This window comes from Solanum tuberosum, unplaced genomic scaffold (genome assembly GCF_000226075.1).
Source record: "Solanum tuberosum cultivar DM 1-3 516 R44 unplaced genomic scaffold, SolTub_3.0 scf00029, whole genome shotgun sequence".
Taxonomy (NCBI): domain Eukaryota; kingdom Viridiplantae; phylum Streptophyta; class Magnoliopsida; order Solanales; family Solanaceae; genus Solanum; species Solanum tuberosum.
In genome coordinates, this window is record NW_006238955.1 from 323110 (window position 1) to 344083 (window position 20974).

The window sequence follows — 20974 nt, forward strand, 5'->3', positions numbered from 1 at the left end:
GGAATAAGGTGAAACCAAGTGCGTTGTGAAGCTAACTCAAAGAGCTTTAATTTAATAGGTGATGTCCCTTCCAGTTTCTTGTGTGCTAAGATATATGCCCCTTTAAAGTTGACCCTAAATCGCATTTTTTGCGATTTTCGATTTTTGATATGTTTGCTCTAAAATTTGGGTTAGACCCATTTCCCACTCAATTTGACCCCCTGAATAAGAATATGATGTCGAATTTCCGAAATCATGCACGAATTTTGAGATATAACGAAATTACAATTATAGGTGTTTTCGAAGCACATTTTCGGGCATTTTTGGGGTCGTTTCAGTTTGTCTTATGAGGAGATTCATGTTCAAATTCTAGACCGTCAGGTTTGCAAGTTACGGACCAAGGAAGTAGCCTCAGTCAAAGTTCTCTGGAGAAATTATTTTGTTGAGGAAGCCACTTGGGAAGCTTAGGAGGATATGAAGAAGAGATATCCACATCTCTTTGAGCCTGGAGAAATTACATATCAAGGTACTAATTCTCTTCTTAGTAATCTTTAAATTGATATACTTAATGTGTTAGATTTGCTTGTTGGGTGTTTGAACTGAATATTAGATGTTACACCCTTAGCCTAGTAAGAGTAATCTCATTCAAGGACGAATGTTCCCAAGGGGGAGATATTGTAACACCTCGCTATTTGAAAGAACTAGAATTTGGAAGAAACCGTTGTTGGGAATAATAAAATTTGGAAAGTTTGGCAAAGTTAAGTTAAGTATGAGTTTTGGGTCAACTTCAAATGACCATAACTCTTAGCTCGGGATGATTTAGGTGTTCTACCAAATACCGTATGAAATATCATTGAATTATCTTTCCTAGAATTCAAAAAATAAAGAAGACGGTCACTCTACTACTATATACTACATTTAGACTTCTTCTATCGGTCCCTTTAGGCATGATGATATGGTCTCTTTAGCTGCAAGGATGGTAGCCCGGGGGAAGCTAGTCTATCAGAAGGCAGTTCTTGAGCAAGTGAGATTGGTTGAAGTTCAATATGCATCATCGATTCCCGAGAAACTCGGTGATCTCAATGTTTTTCGAAGCCTGGTCAGAGTACGACTGGTTAGGGGGGCATGGGTTTTGTCCGAATGGATGAAGTCCATTCTCTCTTACTGGTCTTGGTATTACACTATCGCGGAGGAAAAAAAGACTCCCATAACGCTGCCAAATTTGCTCAATTTCGAGTCCGCATGAGAGAGATATGTCCATTCAAAATTGAGCTATCTAGATAAGGAAAGTCAAAATGGGATTTTTGAAGGGTATTATGGTCTTTCACTACCCAATTAATTAAATTCATTTTTGGTAATTAAGTTGGGGTCTAAACTGATAGGATTCGGTTTACGCTTTACAAAATTAAGTTAGGATTTTGAGAGAAGAGAAAAGAAGAGGAGAAAGGAGGAGAAGAAGCAAGGATTTGTCGCGTTCTTCAACTTAATCTCGTCGATTTTTCCAAGGGTTGATCCCTACAAGGTAGGTGAGATCACATAGCATTGAGTTAGTTCATCCACGCGCCAATCATGATTTAACTCCACGAATTTGTGTTCTTGAAGGTATATAAATAGAGTTCTTGATAGATTTTGTTGATGTTTCTACTTGGTTCTTGATTGTTGAAGTTGTTGAGAAGTTCTTGAGTTAAATTCACGAAATTTGATGTTGTTTTGAGTTGATTCTTGCATATTTTGGTTATGTATTCGAATCTAATCGTTTGGGGAAGGAACCATTCGAATCTAGCTAGTTTAAAGTTGAAAAATGAGCAAGAAAATTCGTCAGAAACCTGGGGAGGGGGCTGGGGCGCCGCGCCACTCAGAGCGCCCAAAATTAACTTCTGTAGTTTGGGCTCTGGGGCGCCGCTCCAACCGATGCGCCCTAACCCAACTTCTGAAGTTTTCCCTCTGGGACACCGGGTGTTCTACCCTTTACCACTTCTTTCCGTTTGAGTTTCCTTGAATCTTACTTATGTTTCCTAGTTTATTTCTACACTCTAAGGTACGTCTAAACATCATGATGTTGTCTATCACACGAGATCATGACCCTTGAATCTACAAATCAAATTCTAGGTAAAGATAAGAGTCAAGTCAAGAGAGTTCTTAGAGTGTTCAAAAAGGCTTATGCAATCGTTTTAAACTTGTTTTAAAGACTTAAGCCTTGAGTTCGAGAAAGAGTAGAGCAAAGTTCATTTCTTTTAATTATATATGAAAACTAAGTAATCCCAAAGAACAAATGTTTTCACAAATAAGATAAGAGGAAACACTGATTTCCAAATAAGTTTTCATGAGTAGTTTTGAGTTCCATCTCTTTTAAGAGATAAGTTTTTTTGAGTAATTACCTCAAATCACAGAAAGAGTTTTGTTTAAAACCATATGAGCTGAGTATATTTTGGGAGTAGTATTGAGCACCAATAAGGGGACGAGTTCATAATAACTCAAGTCTCCATAAATCATGTAGCCATCGTGGGTAGAAAGGGTCATACTTTTTAAACGATTCCTTAGTACTTTTTAGCATAGACTAGTGGATCCACTTAGTTGACGCGTTCTATATCCTGACAAGTTATAGGACAGTTCTGGTAGCGTGGGCGAGACGTTGTATGATCACATAGCTCATAGTGATGGTTGTTGGTTAGAGAAACTCCCATAGAGTTATATTACTTTATTATATATGTATATTGAGTTGTTTCTTACTATTGTAAATGTTTTATATAAACTGTACCTTTACTGTTGTTTAATTCTGCATTTGAGTTGAGTATCCATGAGTTGAGTAAAACTGAGGCAAATGTTCTTTCAGAATTCATTTCAATCTTATGTCATTTTTAGTATTTCCCTCGCATGCTCGTACATTCAATGTACTGATGCATTTTGGCCTGCATCATTTTATGATGCAGATACAGGTAACCAAGATCAACATCCAGCGCCCCGTTGATCCAGTTGAGCACTCAAATTCAGTTGGTGAGCCTTCTTTCTTTTTGGAGGATCCCTTTTTCATTGTTTAGTATTTCAGTTGTTAGGATGATCGGATGTCTTGTCCCGACATCCCTCATTATTTTTAGAGGCTTCATAGACGGATAGTTATAGTTCTCTAGTCTTTCCATTTTCAGTTGTTTATGTTCAGACTTGGTTTGCCACTCTGGCTAAGTTGAATGTTTATTTCTAAAACATTCTAAATTATTTTGAGTCAGTTGATTTAAGTGCTTTTGATATCTTTATTAATGCGTAAACTCTTCCGTTGAGAGTCTAGCCAGGCCAAGGGTTCACTTGGGGCCACCAATGGTTCTCGAGTGAGGTCTCTTTGCTTCCGAAGGACTCCAGTTTTATGAGTTTTTGGTATAAGTAGAATTTTTAGTAGTTGTGGGTCTTGTCTCGACACTCGTCTATATATAGTAGAGGCTTTATAGATAGGTAGTTTTGGAGAGTCTTTCAGTTTCAAATATTTTATTTAAAACTTATGTTTCATTATCAGTATATTCAGTGAAACGTTTTTTTCAATTTGATTCTTATGTATGCTCAAGTTAGTCTTTTACTTTTAGTCAGCTAGGATGAGGGATCGCTTGGGGACCAGCAATGGTTCTTGAGTGTCGGCCGCGTTCAGGGTGTAGGCTCGAGTCGTGACATTAAATAACTATCTTTGATTTATGTAGACATTCGATCAGAAGTTAAATATGAGAACCAACAACAAGAACATCATCTATTATGTACCTTATAAAATAAAAATTAACGTACGGACAAACAATTTTAAAAACTAAAATGTAGTCATTATCTTCACATTTTCATATGACAACTAAAAATTTAAATCAAATACTTTAATATTTAAAATATTTATATTTTTAAGCGTGAAATACACATGCAACATACATTTTCGAGAACAAATATATATATATATATAAATCATAATTGGTTTGTATATTTTTCAATATAACTTTTGTTCATCTCTAAAAGACTAATGAACTTGACATCATAAGCTCAAGAAAGAAACACGAAACATGAAAAACTACTCTTTCAAAGCTAAATTATTATTTTTCCTTAAAGGACTTTTTTTTTTTTAAAAAAAAAAATAAGAAAAATACACTTAAATTAAAAACACTTTAAAAAAGTTTGTTCAAATACTATTTATTTCTCAAATATGATTTTTAATTTTATTAGTCAGACATAAACTACTTCTTATCAAAAATAGTTTTGTAAAACACTTTTGGAAAAAGTTATATTTCAAAATAAGTTAGTCTTAAAAGATTGGTCAAACAGATTATTAAACATGACATGGAGCTTCTTGTCATAGTTCTAATGTAAGCACACTAATTAAATAAATAAGTTAATTGAAAGAATCACTTAGAATAATTAGTAAAATTATTTCCATGTTAGGACATCATAATAGGATAAAAAAAGATAAGATTTTTCTATTAAAAAACATAATTATGTGACTTTTAAAGAAAAAAGTCATAGTATTTTTCCATTTATGAAATTTGACCTATGATGCACCTTGTATAGACAAAATTAAATAGCAAGCCATATATTCTAAGTCCAAATTATTATTATTATTTTTTTAAAAGAAAACAAAACAGATCATAATTCATGTCAAGTCAAGTTGATTTCTATTATATAAATAGACCACTTTCTATCAAGTTATAACATATCTCTCGATCTCTATTCATCAATCAAAAGGTTGGTAAAAATCCTTCTTATATATTTCTTTTCTCTTTGATTTATCTTAGTTGTTTCTTATATAAATTGATTGGGTAAACAACAAATCAAACATATTATTAATTGATTTTTTGTGTTCTTTTGTTATTTTATTTTATCGAACAGGAATTTACCAAAGAAAATGACAAATTCACAAAAGAAACATGTGGGAGATTCATCAACCTCTCAAAAAAAAGCAAACAAGCAAAGCAAATGCTTTCGACACACTGTGGAACAAGTTCAACATCTTAAAGAGTAAGATCAATTTTATTTACAAAAAAAGAAAAAGAAATTGAATCTTAATATATGTTTAATTTTTTGTGTTGCTTGTTTAAAACAATTATGTTGTTTTTCAAAATGATATAATCAAAATTTACTATCCATATAATAATTTATCTTTTTATATGTACTTTTTTGTGAATTAGTTTATGTTTAATTCTCATTTGATTTATTGTGTTACTTTTTACCTTTGTTATTTAATAAGTCCATTATTATTTAGTAAAAAATCTATATGTTTTATTTTGCTAATCAATTTTTCTAAATTGAGTTGCTAAACTGGTTAAAAATAGATTGTTTTCCTAGTTGTTATACCATATATATGCATTTTTCATAAATGAATCAATTTGTTCTTCATTAATAACTTTAGCATAAGGCTATGAGTTTATTTAATTTTAATGTATTTATCCTTTTTGCAACAAAACAATAATCTCTTACTCATGGTTGGTGTTTGATACCTTTGTTGGAGCTCAACAAATTTAAATTCTCATTGAAAAGTTTCACTAATCAAATTTTGCCTGAAAAAGGTAGGACACGAACATGAGGCCTTTCGTTTTTTCTATTTTTAGGCTTTATATTTCTTTAAAAAATGGTTATTAATGGTGTGTTTTTGGTTGAATTTGAAATGAAGATTCTTGAAGAAATGTCCACATCCAGATAAGGACCAACTAATTCAAATTGGTAAGGAAGTAGGGCTTAACCCTAAGAAGATCAAGACTTGGATTTATAACAACAAGACTACAACAAAGGTATTTTAATTAATTAGTCATTTTTCTATTAATTTAATTATAGTTAATTAGTGTCTTATTATATAATACTATTATTATTATTATTATTTATTTTTAATTGTTATTGTTGTTGTTAATATTGATATTATTATTATTGTTATTATTATTATTATTATTATTATTTTAATTTTACACAATATGACCAATAATAATTTATATTTTCATTAGATTATGCAAGAATCTAATAAACAAATGACTAGTTAAAAGTAGGGTTACCTCCATAACAAATTAGTGAATCTATTACGTTAGGCCCCAAAATTGCTTATCTATATTTGGTAGTTTTCTGAATGTGTGATTAGATACAAAAATTGTCCTCTTCTATTAATTGATACACTTATTTCTTCTTTCGTTTCAATTTTTTTCCGTTTATGTACTATCAATTCTATTATTGACGATTTCACTTTTTAATTTCAATATAGATTTCCTAAATCAGGTATGTATTTTGTCTTGTTGAATTGATCAATAGATTTTGAAGAAAGGCCCTTGCCTCGTTAATAAATGAATTTTATTAAAGAAGTTTAAGTATTTTCATTCAGCCTCCAATTTGATTTAGCTACAACTCATTAGAACCAATGATAAAATCATGTAAAATTATTTGAAATACATGAAATCCCTAACGAGATCAATAATTTATCAAGGACTTAATAAATGGACAAAAATTTATATTTCTATTTGATTTTGAGAATTCAAAGTCAAAGAAAATCTGATTTTATAACTAAGAACTAATGATTTTCTTTTTGAATTATTTGATGAATGAAAGAAATCTTGGAACATAAGTGGTGACTAAACTAAGTGTAGGCTAGTGAAAATGATTTGAATAAATAAATGAGAAGGTTATTAGTTTTTTGGACTAACTTGAGCTTAAAATGGATCACAACCCAATTTTCCAACTCTAACAAAAATTTATTTTTATTAATTTTTTCTTGTTATTTTCTTCATTACCAGGCAAAGTGATTTTTATTTAACTATGACTATGTTTAAATCTCAAACATTTTCTTAAAAAATACTTTTAACTTGATCTCTAATGAATAATTTGAGTTTTATAATTTATCTATATCAGCCAATAAATTTATGAATAATTTGAGTTTTATAATTTATCTATATCATGCAACATTTTTTTAACATGCTACCTTGAGTTGCGCCAAAAGTGATCCCCATGAAAATATGCCTATTTTCATAAACTATTTTTTCACCCATGTAGAAATTGATCCTTAAAAATATATATTTCATAAGAGGAAGAAAATGTACACTGTTCAAAATATTAGCGAGGATTTGAAGTTTTAAGCAAAGATGGAGGAAGAAAATAGTTTTCACACATTTTATAACAAAGGCTTAATAAAACATTTGGTCCTTCAATTATTATTTAGTTCTAATTATGATACTTGCAATGCCTACTAAGCACATAGACCTTTAATTAATTTAAATGTACATTTTCATTCCTTTTCTTGTGATTAATCACAAATTTAGTAATTATTGATCGCTCTATCACTTAATTACATGTGTTATTTTGCTTCATATTTGATGGTAAAATAATTTTGAAAGTAGTTCATATGACATACATCTCACATAAAAAGACTACAAATATATATTTTGATTAGTTAAAAGTTAAATGTGATTCCTCAAATGTCAGAAGGAGCAAAGTCAAAACGGACTTATATTTTAGGGAAGAAAAAAGCTATTATCCTAGAAACTATTAATTTCATTCTCTTTCTACATTTAATTAGTTCATATATATGTGTGTGAGATAAATGTTCGTTATATATATTTCATCAGACACAAATTGAGAAATCAGACAACAAGACTCTCCGGACAGAAAATGAAAGATTCCGTTGTGAGAATATAGCAATGAAAGAGGCAATGAAGAAAATTATATGCCCACAATGTGATTCTGAAAGAGCAAGCAATTTAGAAAATTTGAAAGAAGAAAATCAAAGGTTGACAGATGAGGTAAACCTTTTAGTTATCCTCTTTATTTTTTTCCTTGGAAAACATTACTTATATGTAATGGAGATAAATTAGCATACATTATTTTCATGAAGAAAAGTAAGGCTAGTCGAAAAAAAGAATAATCATTCTTAGAGAAAGGATTTTCGGTTATTCTCTAAAGTAAACTCAGTACATTAATAAATGGGTATAAAGAAGATTCTCTGTTCAACCATTAATTCTGTTGACAATCTTGATAACTCAGTTATCAAAAATATTTGCCATTTTTCTTTCTCAAATAATAAAAAAATTATGCTCAATAAAACTAGCAGCCTCTCTTAACACTACAAACTATATATTCGGGAAGGTAATAATCCTTGGTGAGGAGTTGTCTAGTTACCTTTTTCATACATGGGATTTCCTTGAGCACCTTATTGCTAGGGTTAGTACATAACACTAGGTCATCAACATATGCCAAATTAAAAAGGATGTGCTTTTCATTGAATAGTAAGTCATTAATGGATTCATTGGAAACCTCATCAGCACAGTCAAGTCTCTTTAGATTATATCTATCTATCTATTTATCTATTTATACATATTTATATATATAATTTTAAAAATATGAAATTCATAACTTGAATGTTACATTAATATAATATCTGCAACTAAAAACACTCATTTTAATATATATTTTATACTATATTATATTAAAAACAGACACCTTTTAACATTGAAGAGATCTGCCTTTTACCGAAGGATTATAACTTTTTCGAAGGATTGTGACTTTTTGGAAGAGTTTTTACTTTTCTGATAGGGCACAATAAAATATATGTTTATAATATCCTTTGTTAGCTATGTATAAAGGATTTTAATGGGCGCAATTTTTTTATTCTTTTACCTTGATTTTTATATAATTATTATTATTGAACTGAATATCTGTGATATTTTTTGTGTGTTTTCTATCTATTAGACTTCTTTAATTAGATTTTTTATAAAAATTTGTATTTATATTTTCACTAAAAAAATTAGTTCAAATTCTTGAACTTTTAAAATACTTACTATTTAGCATGAGATGTACATGCAACACGCATGTTCGAGAACTAGTATATTATACTGAAAGTGGAAAACTCTAAAGCGCAAAGTTGAATTAACATTTCACCATTAAACTAATTAAAATGTTATAATATATCTAATTAATTTAATATCAAATAGTAATTTAGTATAACATGATAGATTATTTTTTTTATAGTTTTTACACCGATATTGTTCATAATAATATTGTTTACAATAATCAATCAGACAAATAGATATAAGTAGAATTAATTTTCTACAATTATTGCAGGCTATTCAATATTTTTGTTGCTTCCAAAGTTCCTTAGAATTCTTTTTCATTTTCATATTCATATTTAATGTTGTGGTGTTCCTTTCAATTTTTATAAATTTCCAAATGTAACGATTGAACTGTTGCAGATTATTTGGTATTCTATTCTGCTAGGACGAGAAGCTTTCTAGAGTCACAACTACTCGTGGAGTAGACAAAGGGCATGAATGACCTCAATAAAGTTATTCTCTAGGAGTTTTGGCAGTACAATGCATTTCATAATTTGCAGTGAAATCTTTTTCTTTCATCCATATATATTGACCTTAAAATTATTAAATTTACTGTTTTCTTAGTTTGTTGAATGGTTTAACATTATATTTATGCGAATTAGTTTTGTTATAAATAAAAATGGCCAATCAATTTGGAATTGAGTTTCAGGGCTGTGTTTAGCTTTTCAGTAGTAACTTGTCATTGTTTGAAATGCTAATGTGCATTATATTGCATAATTCAAATTGAATCATAACCACCCATGGTGATTGGCAAACCCACTACGAAGTTTATAGTGATACACTCACATTTTCAAGTAGGAATGAACATCCTCTGAGACACACAATTAGGCCGCTAATGCTCACACTTGACATGTTGGCAAGTCATGCACCTAGCCATAAACTCCACAATGTCCCTCTTCATACCGCACCACCATTAATGTTGACTAATCATGGTAAATCTTGGCCGCTTCTGGATGAATAGAGTACCTCGAAGAATGTGCTTCCCCAAAGATCAGTCTGACCAACTCTCCCATCGTAGGCATACAAATCATGCCTCCAATCCTCACCACTCCCTCAGAATCAAGTGTCACTTTCTTAACTTCACCCTTCAACACCTTGTCTCAAATAATACACAACTACTCATCATACAAATGTCCTCTCTAATCTGCTTAGTCAAAGAAGATCGGGTCTCAACAAAGGCAATAACACCACCATCCTTTGAAATATGAAATAAGACAAGAGAGTGCTGGCTAATATCTTAACATCCTAACTGACGGTTTGTCATCCACTCATATCGTGACAAAGCTCCCCATGCAAGAAATCTTCCTACTCAGTGCATCCGCTACAATATTGGCCTTCCATGGGTAATACAAGATAGTCATGTCGTAGTCCTTCGAAAACTCAAGCCACCTACGGTTCCTCAAGTTCAGATCCCTCTGAGTGAACATTTACTGAAGGCTCCTATGATAGATGAAGACCTTGCAATGAACACCATATAAGTAGTGACGCCAAAACATAAGCACAAAGACCATTGTCACCAACTCCATGTCGTGGGTAGGATAGTTCTTCTCATGAGTCTTCAACAATCTCGAAGCATAAGCAATTACTTTAACCTTTTGTATCAATAGTCCACCTAGACTATGTCCTGAAGAATCACAATACACAGTAAAGCCCCCACCCTCATTAGGTAAAGTCAACATAAGAGACGAAGTCAATAAAGTCTTGAGCTTTGGAAAACTCGCCTCACACTGGAAACCTAAACTCTTCTAAGTCAATCTTGTCAATGGGACCGCAATAGTAGATAAACCCTGCACAAACCGCCTGTAGTATACCGTCAAGCCCATAATACTACGAATCTCAATAGGAGAAATAGGTCTTGTCCAACCTCTAGCCGCCTCAATCTTGGCTGGCTCCATTCTAATACCCTCCTTAGACACCATGTGTCCCAAGAATGCCACTAAATCAAGATGGAACTCTCACTTGGAGAATTTTGTATACAACATGTCCTTCTTCAAGTTATGAAGCACTATCCTCAAATGGTGAACATGATCCTACCTGAGTCTTGGAATACACTAACATGTCATTGATGAATACAATCACAAAGGAATCTAAGTACAGGTGAAACACTCGTTCATCAACTCCATAAACGTTGCAGGGGAATTATTCAATTCAAAGAATATCACCAATAACTCATAAGGCCATATGATACACTCAAATTACACCTCCCTAAAGAAATATAAGTGATCATTATCAAGTAAAGAACCCAACTTGTAGGTTGTGGTCGATCCCAAGAGGAATATGGTTCAGACTTAAACTTAACTCACTATTATATCCATTTAGTCAAACTATTACCGAGACAAGTAAATAAAGGGGGGGGGAGGGTTTGTAAGCAAGTAACAAATTGTTGATTAAGTAACAAGTAAGCAGGATTATCAGTTTGAGAAATCAATATAAGAGAGAAACTAGGACATATATGTTCCCCATAAGCTCTTAACACAGTAATCCTTTCCTAGTGTTTTACATGCAAAGTTGGTAAGTTAGGTATCCTAAGTGATTGGTCCTCTAAGTAGGAAATTTCACCTCGTACCTTGGTCCGGCTACGGGTGTATGTTTTACTAACCCTTACCTTTACCCCAGATTAGATATCACATCAATGTATGTCTTAGCTTTCACCCTCACTCCAATTGGCATTAGACTATTAGATAGCATCCACTAAATCTCTATTGTTAATTCTTTTCTCATTCATTACCTCCTTGGTCCGCAAGTAGGAATAATGTGAGTTCTGACGTTTGCAATCGTTACAAAGACTTCTAAACAAATATCCAATTCTGGTCGTCCCACACAACTCTTGCACACATTTCTCAATTTTGCCATGTGACCATATGGATCTTCCGAAGCTAGACTAGAATACAACCATCGTGCTGTAAGCATTTGCATCAGACTGCTGGTTACCACAAATGTATGCCTTAGAGGTAGATAAGGCAGAACAATGGGCCCTTTTGATTCAACTGTATTGAAGTCAACCCTATACTTATCACGCAACCTCGGTGCTGGCGAATTTTGTACCCTCTCTGTATCTTTGATTAGATTACCACCATAAACCTGAGCGTGCACATTTACAACCTCTGGAGGCTGCAATTCAACTCCATCACCTAGATTCTCTTCAATTGGATTGTCGTGAACCCCTTGATTATTCATTTTTCACAAAGTTTTGCTCAACTCTGGATCGTAAAGGGTCAATGGTTTGCCTTGACTCCGTGTACTTGGTATACACTGGAGTAGAAACCTGTAGAAAACAAAAACAAAATAAAACGTAAAATCAAGAAATACTTGACTAAAGTTCAATAATGTAGTTAAACTTAATCTAAAAGCCAAATTCCCCGGAAGCGGCGCCAAAATTTGATATGCTCAAATTACACCTCCCTAAAGAAGTATAAGTGATCATTATCAAGTAAAAACCCAACTTGTAGGTTGGGGATGATCCCACGAGGAATATGGTTCACACTTAAACTTAACTAACTATTATATCCGTTTAGTAAAACTATTTTCGAGACAAGTTAATAAATGGGGGGGGGGGGGGTTTGTAAGCAAGTAGCATATTGTTGATTAAGTAATAAGTAAGCAAGATTATCAGTTTGAGAAATCAATATAAGAGAGAAACTAAGGTATATGTGTTCCCCATAAGCTCTTAACGCAGTAATCCTAATAATAGTAATCCTTTCGTAGGGTTTTACATGCAAAGTCGGTAAGTTAGGTATCCCTAAGTGATTAGTCCTCCAAGTAGGGAATTTCACCTCGCACTTTGGTTCGGCTACGGGTGTATGGTTTACTAAACCTTACCTTTAGCCCAAATTAAACATCACATCAATGCATGACTTGGTTTTAACCCTCGCTCCCATTAACATTAGACTATTAGATAATATCCACTACATCTCTGTTGTTAATTCTTTTCTTATTCATTACCTCCTTGGTCCGGCAAGTAGGAATGAGGCGAGTTCTAACATTTGCAACTGTTTAAAAGACTTCTAAATGAAAGGATTAACAATACATGCATAAACACTATTCAAGAATTACATAATTATCATTCATTCTGTTTTAATTGCTCATGGTTGTTGTGGATTTAGCTACTCATGCTTGAAAGAACACAATTCATAATTGGGTAAAAAGAATTCATGAACTTACAATGAGAATAGATAAAAACCCAAATCTTGAATTGAAATTCAAAGTGAAAATCGTATTAACCAACTTCCAGATATTAGAATGCTAAGAGTTTGCAAAATAACTCCCAAAAGACCAATAGTAAAATTATACAATAATGTCTAACCCCCAAATATGAGGTTTATAACTCTTATTTATAGAAAACAACTCCTAAATAAAATAGGAAATAAAATAAAGAAAACAACTGGCAGGACGCGGTTTCAAATGACGCTTCGACCTACGGACCGTGGGTCGACCTATGGTCCATAAGTACTCTCCGTGGATCAACACTTAGAAACTTTCATTAGGTACTGGAATCTTCAACTCTCAGATCATCATTGACGGACGTGCAGGATTGACCGTGGGTCGACCTAGAGTATGTCGTCTTACTCTGTGGTTCCACACTTGTCAAACTTCCCTGATGTTCCACCTACGATGCACCACATACGGTCTGTGGACTGGACTACAGTCCGTCCTGGAACTCCGTGGTTTGAGTTACAGAAACTCATCTCCAAGCTCAAGACCTACGACTGCCTATCAACAATTCGTCGATGGACCTACGGTCCGTGGATGGCACCGTTGGTGGCTACTTCAGCAATTTTCAGCTCGCATCCTCATCAACTGCATCCAAGCCTATTTCCTGCAAGAATTATGTACAAAACATTATTTCTAATAACAAAATGGCCTAAGAAACACACAAACTCTAAGTAAAACATATCAAAAATACCGAAAACTCACGATATATTACCATACCTACTCTAGAAAGCTGTCTTAGGGACATCTGATGCCCTAATCATGAACTGATGGTAACTAGACAACAAGTCTATCTTGGAAAACAAAGCAGACCCTAAAGATGATCAAACAAATCATCATTGCGCGGAAGAGGATACTTGTTCTTAATAGTGACCTTGTTTAGTTGTCTATAATTGATGCACATCCTCAAAGGACCATCCTTCTATTTCACAAATAAGACCGATGCACCCTAAGGTTACATACTAGAGAAAATAACCCCGTTACTTAATAGACCTGCAACTGCTTATTCAACTATGTTGGCCATGCGATAAGGATGAATATAGATGATCTTGGTGTCTGACACCAAATAAATTGCAAGATCAATGACTATATCAGAAGGAACATATAGAAGATTAGTAGGAAATACATCTGCAAACTCCTGAACCAATCCATACCTAAAATGACATCGGAATCTACTTGGCAAGGTAAGAATTCGTATCATTTATTCTCGCTAAAGTGAATCCACTAGCTTAAGTCATTAAAGATAATCCTATAGAGGCACGTAGTTTGAGACAAGGAAATTTCTTCTAGAGACTAGGCATCTACCAATGGGAGAGCCTCTATCTCAAAGTTCTCTTGGTGCTGAGTAAATCCCAACGGAAAACACAAAACCACAATAATATCAAAATACTTGGAAAGACAAGAATTACAGACTACAGATCCAATCATAAGTTCACACTACAAGAAAAAGTCTTATTTAAAACCAACATTTAGGGACGAGTGAATTATCATGTCTCTAAAATTATATCTATTGAGACGAGATTATATTTCGGTCCTTATTTGTACATTTTATTGAGAAGGTATTAAATTTAGTCCTTAAAAAATTAATTCACTGGTCCCAAATTATATTGAGGGCCTAGAGTGGGAGAAAAGTTCCGCCATTTTTTATACTAAAATATTGAAACAAATGAAATTTCATTTTTAACAAAATTTTAAGCGCTAAATTAAAGTATACTGAAGCTGGGTAAACAAAAAAGACCATCCTTCTGTTTTTTCTCAAAATACAGCAGCCCCTCACCTAATGCCCTAGTTTGAGCTTTGATAACGCCAGTGCAATCGATCAAGGTCATCACTTTGCCCTCTTTACGTTTTTTGCTTAATCTTTACGTTTCTTGACGTTTCTCTGCCCTAATCGCGTCTTTTTTCTTGTATTGTTGCTGCTTTGCTCAAAACATAATTCCACCCAGCTTTTCTCGAAACAAAATTCTAGGTTGGTTCCTCTTCCGATCGAGTTGTTGTGTTTCTTCTATATGTATTATTGATGTCGTTTTTTCATTGTTGCATTCAAGCTAGTGTTTTTGTTCTTCCTGCCTAATCTTATATTGACGTTCCTCTGCCCTAATCGCGTCTTTTTACTTATATCGTTGCTGCTCTAATCAAAACAGAATTCCACCCTAGCTTTACTCGAAACTGAATTTCAGGTTTGTTCCTCTTCCGATCGAGTCACATCACATAATTCACATGTCCACCTGCTCTGGAATAACGCCAGAGAAAAATAAGTATTTGGAATGACTGGGTTACTAATAACCTCTATATCTGCACTTGCTTTAGTCTCAGTCTGAAGTATTAGACTTTCATCTGTACTCCCAACCTGCAAAACAAAATGGTGCATGTTAATGACCAGGTTTACTGATTATAGTCTCAATCATCTGTTTAGTTAATAAATTATGTGGAATTCAACTGTATATACATGTGAAAACGCAACATATATACTAAGAAACATATAACCTAGTTTGATTCAGATGCATTGCATTTTGCTGTGCATTCCATCTCTTTGATATCTCCCAAAAGTTCGCCACTCTCATTGCATTCAGGCTGTATAAGCCATATTGAGAGTATTATTGTATCAAGCAATCTAAACAATAACTACAGGTAACCCTTCATTAAAAAAAAGGGGGGACTAATAGCCTAGAAAATAAGCCTGCAGGTAATTTGGTAGCCAAATCAACAATAACAATAGTCCTACCGTGCTTGCAATCAGCTTTTCTTGAGATACAGAACCATTCTAACCAAGACAATTCTCTTACTAATGTCATTTTTTCATTGTTGTATTCAAGCTGCTCTTTTTGTTCTTCCTGCTTAATCTTGACGTTCCTCTCCTGATCGCGTCTTTTTGCTTGTGTCGTTACTGCTCTACCCAAAAACAGAATTCCACCTCAGTTTTGCTCAAAATAGAATTCCAGGTTTGTTCCTCTTCCAATCGAGTTGTTGTGTTTCTTCTATATGTTTTATTCATGTCGTTTTTTCATTGTTGTGTTCAAGTTACTCTATTTGTTGTTCTTCTTTTTTAACTCCTATAATTGAAAAATAGTGCCACTATAATGGACAATCAAGTTCCATAGATAAAACTTTACAGTGGTGACTCCTATATCACATGACGTAAATGCATATAACATATCACGAATAGCCCTATCAGGATTCAGTTCACAGATAGAAATCTATGCCAAATGCAATAATTAAGGGCTCCCCATATATGTACTTGTCTAACTTAATATACATCTAAAATAAGGTGCTAAATATATTTTGCTGTAGAATAATTAAGTGTGCTACTGATACAAATTGATACAAGCATGAAGCTTGCACTCCACCATATCCAGTTCAAGCTTTAAATAACACTAAAACAAAATTAATTGAGTATATGTTTTTAACCTCGTTTCATAGGTCGTTGAACGTAAGATTTATTGGGATCTTCTGTTTTCAACTTTGGAGACCAAATTTCTCATTTCTTAACCAGCAATATAAGGTAATAACAGTCTTACCCTCTTTGTTCCCTTTATGAAATCTCTCCAACTGGACACCTGATGATAAGTAGAAGAAATATTTCAAAACTCAATGCAGTAACTCTAGATTTTTTAAAATGTCGACTGTCTTAACTATACAACTTCATATCATCAAGAAGATTAGGTTTAATACGGTTATCTTGTTTGTCACTCAGGATTGTGGTAGGATGGATATAATTCCTTAACCTTTAACCAGAAGCTTAACTTTGAGACCTGAAAATGGAAAAAATTATGGTATAGAGCGCATCTTCGTTTAATGAGTCTTACATAGCAGTTGTCCGAATTAGTCGGTGCCCCAAAACGGATACCGAATACGGAGTGGAAAACAAAAATAAATGATTATTATGTTCTAAAGAACTGAATCACCTGTGTTACTAGTTGTATCATTTGCTACAGAAAAAGAAGACACTATAGATTCAAAGAACAGTCTTCATAGTAAAAGTACAGTTACATAATAAATGACATAAACCACTCAAGTTCATAGGCGATTGTCAACAAATTCATGTTCCAGAAATAAAAAGAGTCATTTGCTCGGCTGCTGTAGCATCATGTCTTAGGTTATTATCTAAGAGATGAGATACCCATGACCTTGCACAGACCTAAAACCACTGTGCGCAGCTGCATGACTGATAAATCAAGTATGATAGAATTTTATATTAATCCTATCATACTATGCGCAACTGCATGACATATATACATATATATATATATATATATATATATATGCGCAGCTGCATGACATATATATATGTGAATTTAAATTTAATTCTCAAACTTAAATAAACATTCACCTGTATTATGAGTTTGGACTTATAACCAATGTAGCATATAGTTGGAATGACAAGTTTTCTTGATTCTTTCTTTACGTATTAGTTTGAGGATGCGATTAGGTAATTATTAACTTTAGGATAAGTTAGTTATGAGCCAAGACTTTTTAATCACAAGCGACTACCAATAAGAATTTTTTTAATCACAAGCGACTTTTTTGTGTAAGTACAACTCTATAGAAGATTACATGTTTTAAGATAAGTAATTTTTTATGTTTGTTAGTGTAATTGTATTATTTTTTTGTTAAAAAATGCATTTACTCATTTTTGGAATCCAAAAAATCACATGTGAGTAGAGTGAGCTGTACAATAAGTCTCTCTGTCAAATAATTAGATACTCCATTTTATCTTTTCTTAACATGAGTTAAATGGAACATCATGAATAAAACCTTTAGACAAACAATATACGTTTTAATCAGTGGTGTATAATTCATAACACACATTTATGTTTTGTGCATCTAATTATAACAAGTTGTATGGATCTTCGTGTTTTTTTTTATCCTTTATCTTTTTTAATCTAACTTTTATGTACTTTTCAAGGTTATGGATCCTAGTAAGTAATGGATGCAACTAGTTGAGCATCGACTTGATGAAACCTATTTAGTAGGTGTGTAAAACTTTTTGAATTATGCTTTTCAGAAAATAGGAGAAGAATATGAAATACGATGTCCATGTGTCAAATGTTACAATACAACTTTAGAAACTTGTAAAACAGTTGAGACACATTTGCAAGTATATAGAATAATTAAGAACTATACTTTTTGGTATCACCATGGAGAACGTTTGGGTGAGCCATTGTCAGAATCTGAATATGAATTTGAATTTGAATATGAAGATGGTGATGAAGTAGAAGAATGTGAGAGTGAGGATGTAGTAGAAGAACTGTTGAGAGATTTATATCCTAATTTTGATGGAGGAACTACACACACTGATGGTGATGATTTACTTGAGGAGGAACCAAATGTTGAAGCAAAAAGATGTTATAGCCTATTGAAGGATTTCGAGCTGCCACTTTATCAAAATTCCAAAAGCTTCAATCCAATATACAATAAAATAGACCAAAATACAGCCTAGTATAAATTTTAGGAATCACATAGATTTAATATGAAATTACAATCTATCCCTATATAGTTTGTAATTACATTAATCCCTGAAAAAGTAAAACAAGCCGGATACATAATATGTAGCTCGGATACATTAAGAACAAGCTCGGATACATTATAAAATAAACCGGATACATAATATGTAGCTCGGATATAGTTAAAACTAGCTCGGATACATTATAAAATAATTTAGAATTAGGAGAGAAATAAGGGATTTTAGAGGTTTTAAGAAATAGAAGGGAATATTGGAAATAAGGGAAACATAAGACGTATATTTCAGTAATTTTTCCAATAAAGTATGGTATAAAAAGAGCATTTCGTGGCCCATTTCTACCTCCCGCTGCTACTGTTGTGCAAAGAAAAATTGGGCTTTGGCCCATTTTCGTTTCTGATAATTCCTGTATACACCGAATGTATACATCTGTATACAGGCTGTATTTTGGTCTATTTTCTTGTATATCGGATTATGTACCAAGTGTCTACAACTCACTTCAGCTTCTGAACACCTGTATTTTCGTTTCAACTGTATATTAAGTGTATACAGTCCATTTTTGGACTTTAGAACATCTATATCAACTCTATTTCTACCTGTTCATCAGCTTCTTTATCTTGGCAATGGGGTTGACTCGAGAAAGGGTAGAGTTGGGCCTCCATGGCCCATTCAGAATGAAAATAGGAAGGTAATGGAGTTCAAAGAACTCACCCGAAGTCACATGAAAATGCAAGAAGATGGATTATTAGCCTTTATTCATGAAGATGAATACTTACAAATGAGCTAAATTAATCACCAGAAAACTTAAGCATATTAATGGCATAATATGAATGCACTTTAACAACAACTTATTAACTATGTAACAAATATTCATGCTTCCAAATCAAAAGCCAATTGACTAAAAACTTCTGATCCTAGGCATAAATGAGTTACTGGAAGACAAACATGGGACAGAGAGCAAAGGAGATGACGAGCTTCCACCACCAACGGAGCTTTGCCAAAAATCTTGAATGAAAACTTCAAGGGCAAAACCTTAAGAAAAAATTCGAACCTTCAAGCTTTTGACTATCTAAACCGGTTTCTTTTTAAAAGAAAATGTCTTGAATTTGTGTCAAGAACGTCTCAATAAAATTAGTAGTCTAACACCAAATTATAATAAGAGGCCTTAAATATACATGCACAAAAATATTATTGATTTAGGGTTGCCCTTTTTTATTCTTACATAATTGTGTTTAGTGTTTAACTTTACATGATAATATTATTATTTTTAAAGCAAAGAACTAGAAGAGGTTAGATATTTGTTTGCAATATATTGTGTTGAATTCGTGCCCCTTCGTCCAAAAAAAGAGAGGATAAATATAAGGATTTTTTCCCTTTGTTTTGATGAGCTATCCATATAAGATTTTATTGTGTATACTTAACTAACCATCAAAGACAAGTAAAAACCAAAAATAGGGATGATCAAGATAATAAAAGAAGAAATTGTACTAATATTTTAAAAAAACTACTCATGCAACAATTCGTCCTCACCCGCAAATTCATATTTTGCTAATTAGTTGATCATAATTACCTCCAAATAGAGGATCCACTAATCCATCAACATCTTCATCCTTAACATCATTATTATTTTCCTCTTCTTCTTTTTTCTTCTCTTTAATTCTACAAATGACGAATATATCCTTGTTCTTGCTTTTCTTAATATACTCATCTGGCAAAAAATATTCCTTCAAAATCCATTTTTCACTTTAATATTCTTCAATACCACTTTCAATCCTCAAACTTCTCTTATATCCAATTATAATATTTCTATTTGATTTATCTCTAATGGGAATACCACTTGTTTGGCCACTCCAAGTCCCACTCCGAACTGTTCTTGAGAATCTCTTGTTCGAATTATTGATCGTGTAGAAATAAAAAGAATAGAGGGGACAACATGACAAAGACGATGTATTACTATTTGACCATGAAAATATAAATATTTGGAAAGAGATGAAGGACCATTGTAAAAATAATTAACCCTAATTAAAGGATGATCAAATTAATTCATTAAAATTTTTATGGGACACGTGTAAAGAATCTAATGCTCCACTGAAGGAAATGGACAGAACCTCCACTGGACAGGAGCCGCTTCCCAATTTTGTTCACTAAAGTGATATAAGAAAAAATGGAAATATATATATACACACACTTCTACAGAAATTTATGATTTTATTAGTTACCAAAAAAAATATTATGATTTTAACCTTGAGACTTGAGCACAAAGATATTTGATATTCTATTTGGTCACAAGTGTACGATCATAATGCATCTTAAAATCTATACAAAGATGTGATATCCATGTTTGAATAATAATTTAAAGTAGTAGGAATTCTAAGTTGTTTAGAATTTGTTGTTTTGATATTTACTTAATTAATGTCTAGTTAAGATTTATTTGTCCTAATTCTATATAGAATAGATTTTTTAATCCTAATTTAATTTTGTTTCTTGCTTTTATAAATAGGTTTATGAC

The 20974-nt window shown here is 32.7% G+C and overlaps 1 protein-coding gene across 1 annotated transcript; it reads left to right on the forward strand.

Annotated features, from left to right (window-relative positions):
- The first annotated feature begins 955 nt into the window (after positions 1-955).
- On the forward strand, positions 956-9237 carry LOC102582926 (homeobox-leucine zipper protein ROC8-like). Its single transcript, XM_006341811.1, has 5 exons — positions 956-1152; positions 4825-4953; positions 5606-5723; positions 7536-7709; positions 9181-9237. The coding sequence occupies exons 1-5, from the start codon at positions 956-958 to the stop codon at positions 9235-9237; spliced, it is 675 nt and encodes a 224-aa protein (XP_006341873.1).
- The last annotated feature ends 11737 nt before the right edge of the window (positions 9238-20974 follow it).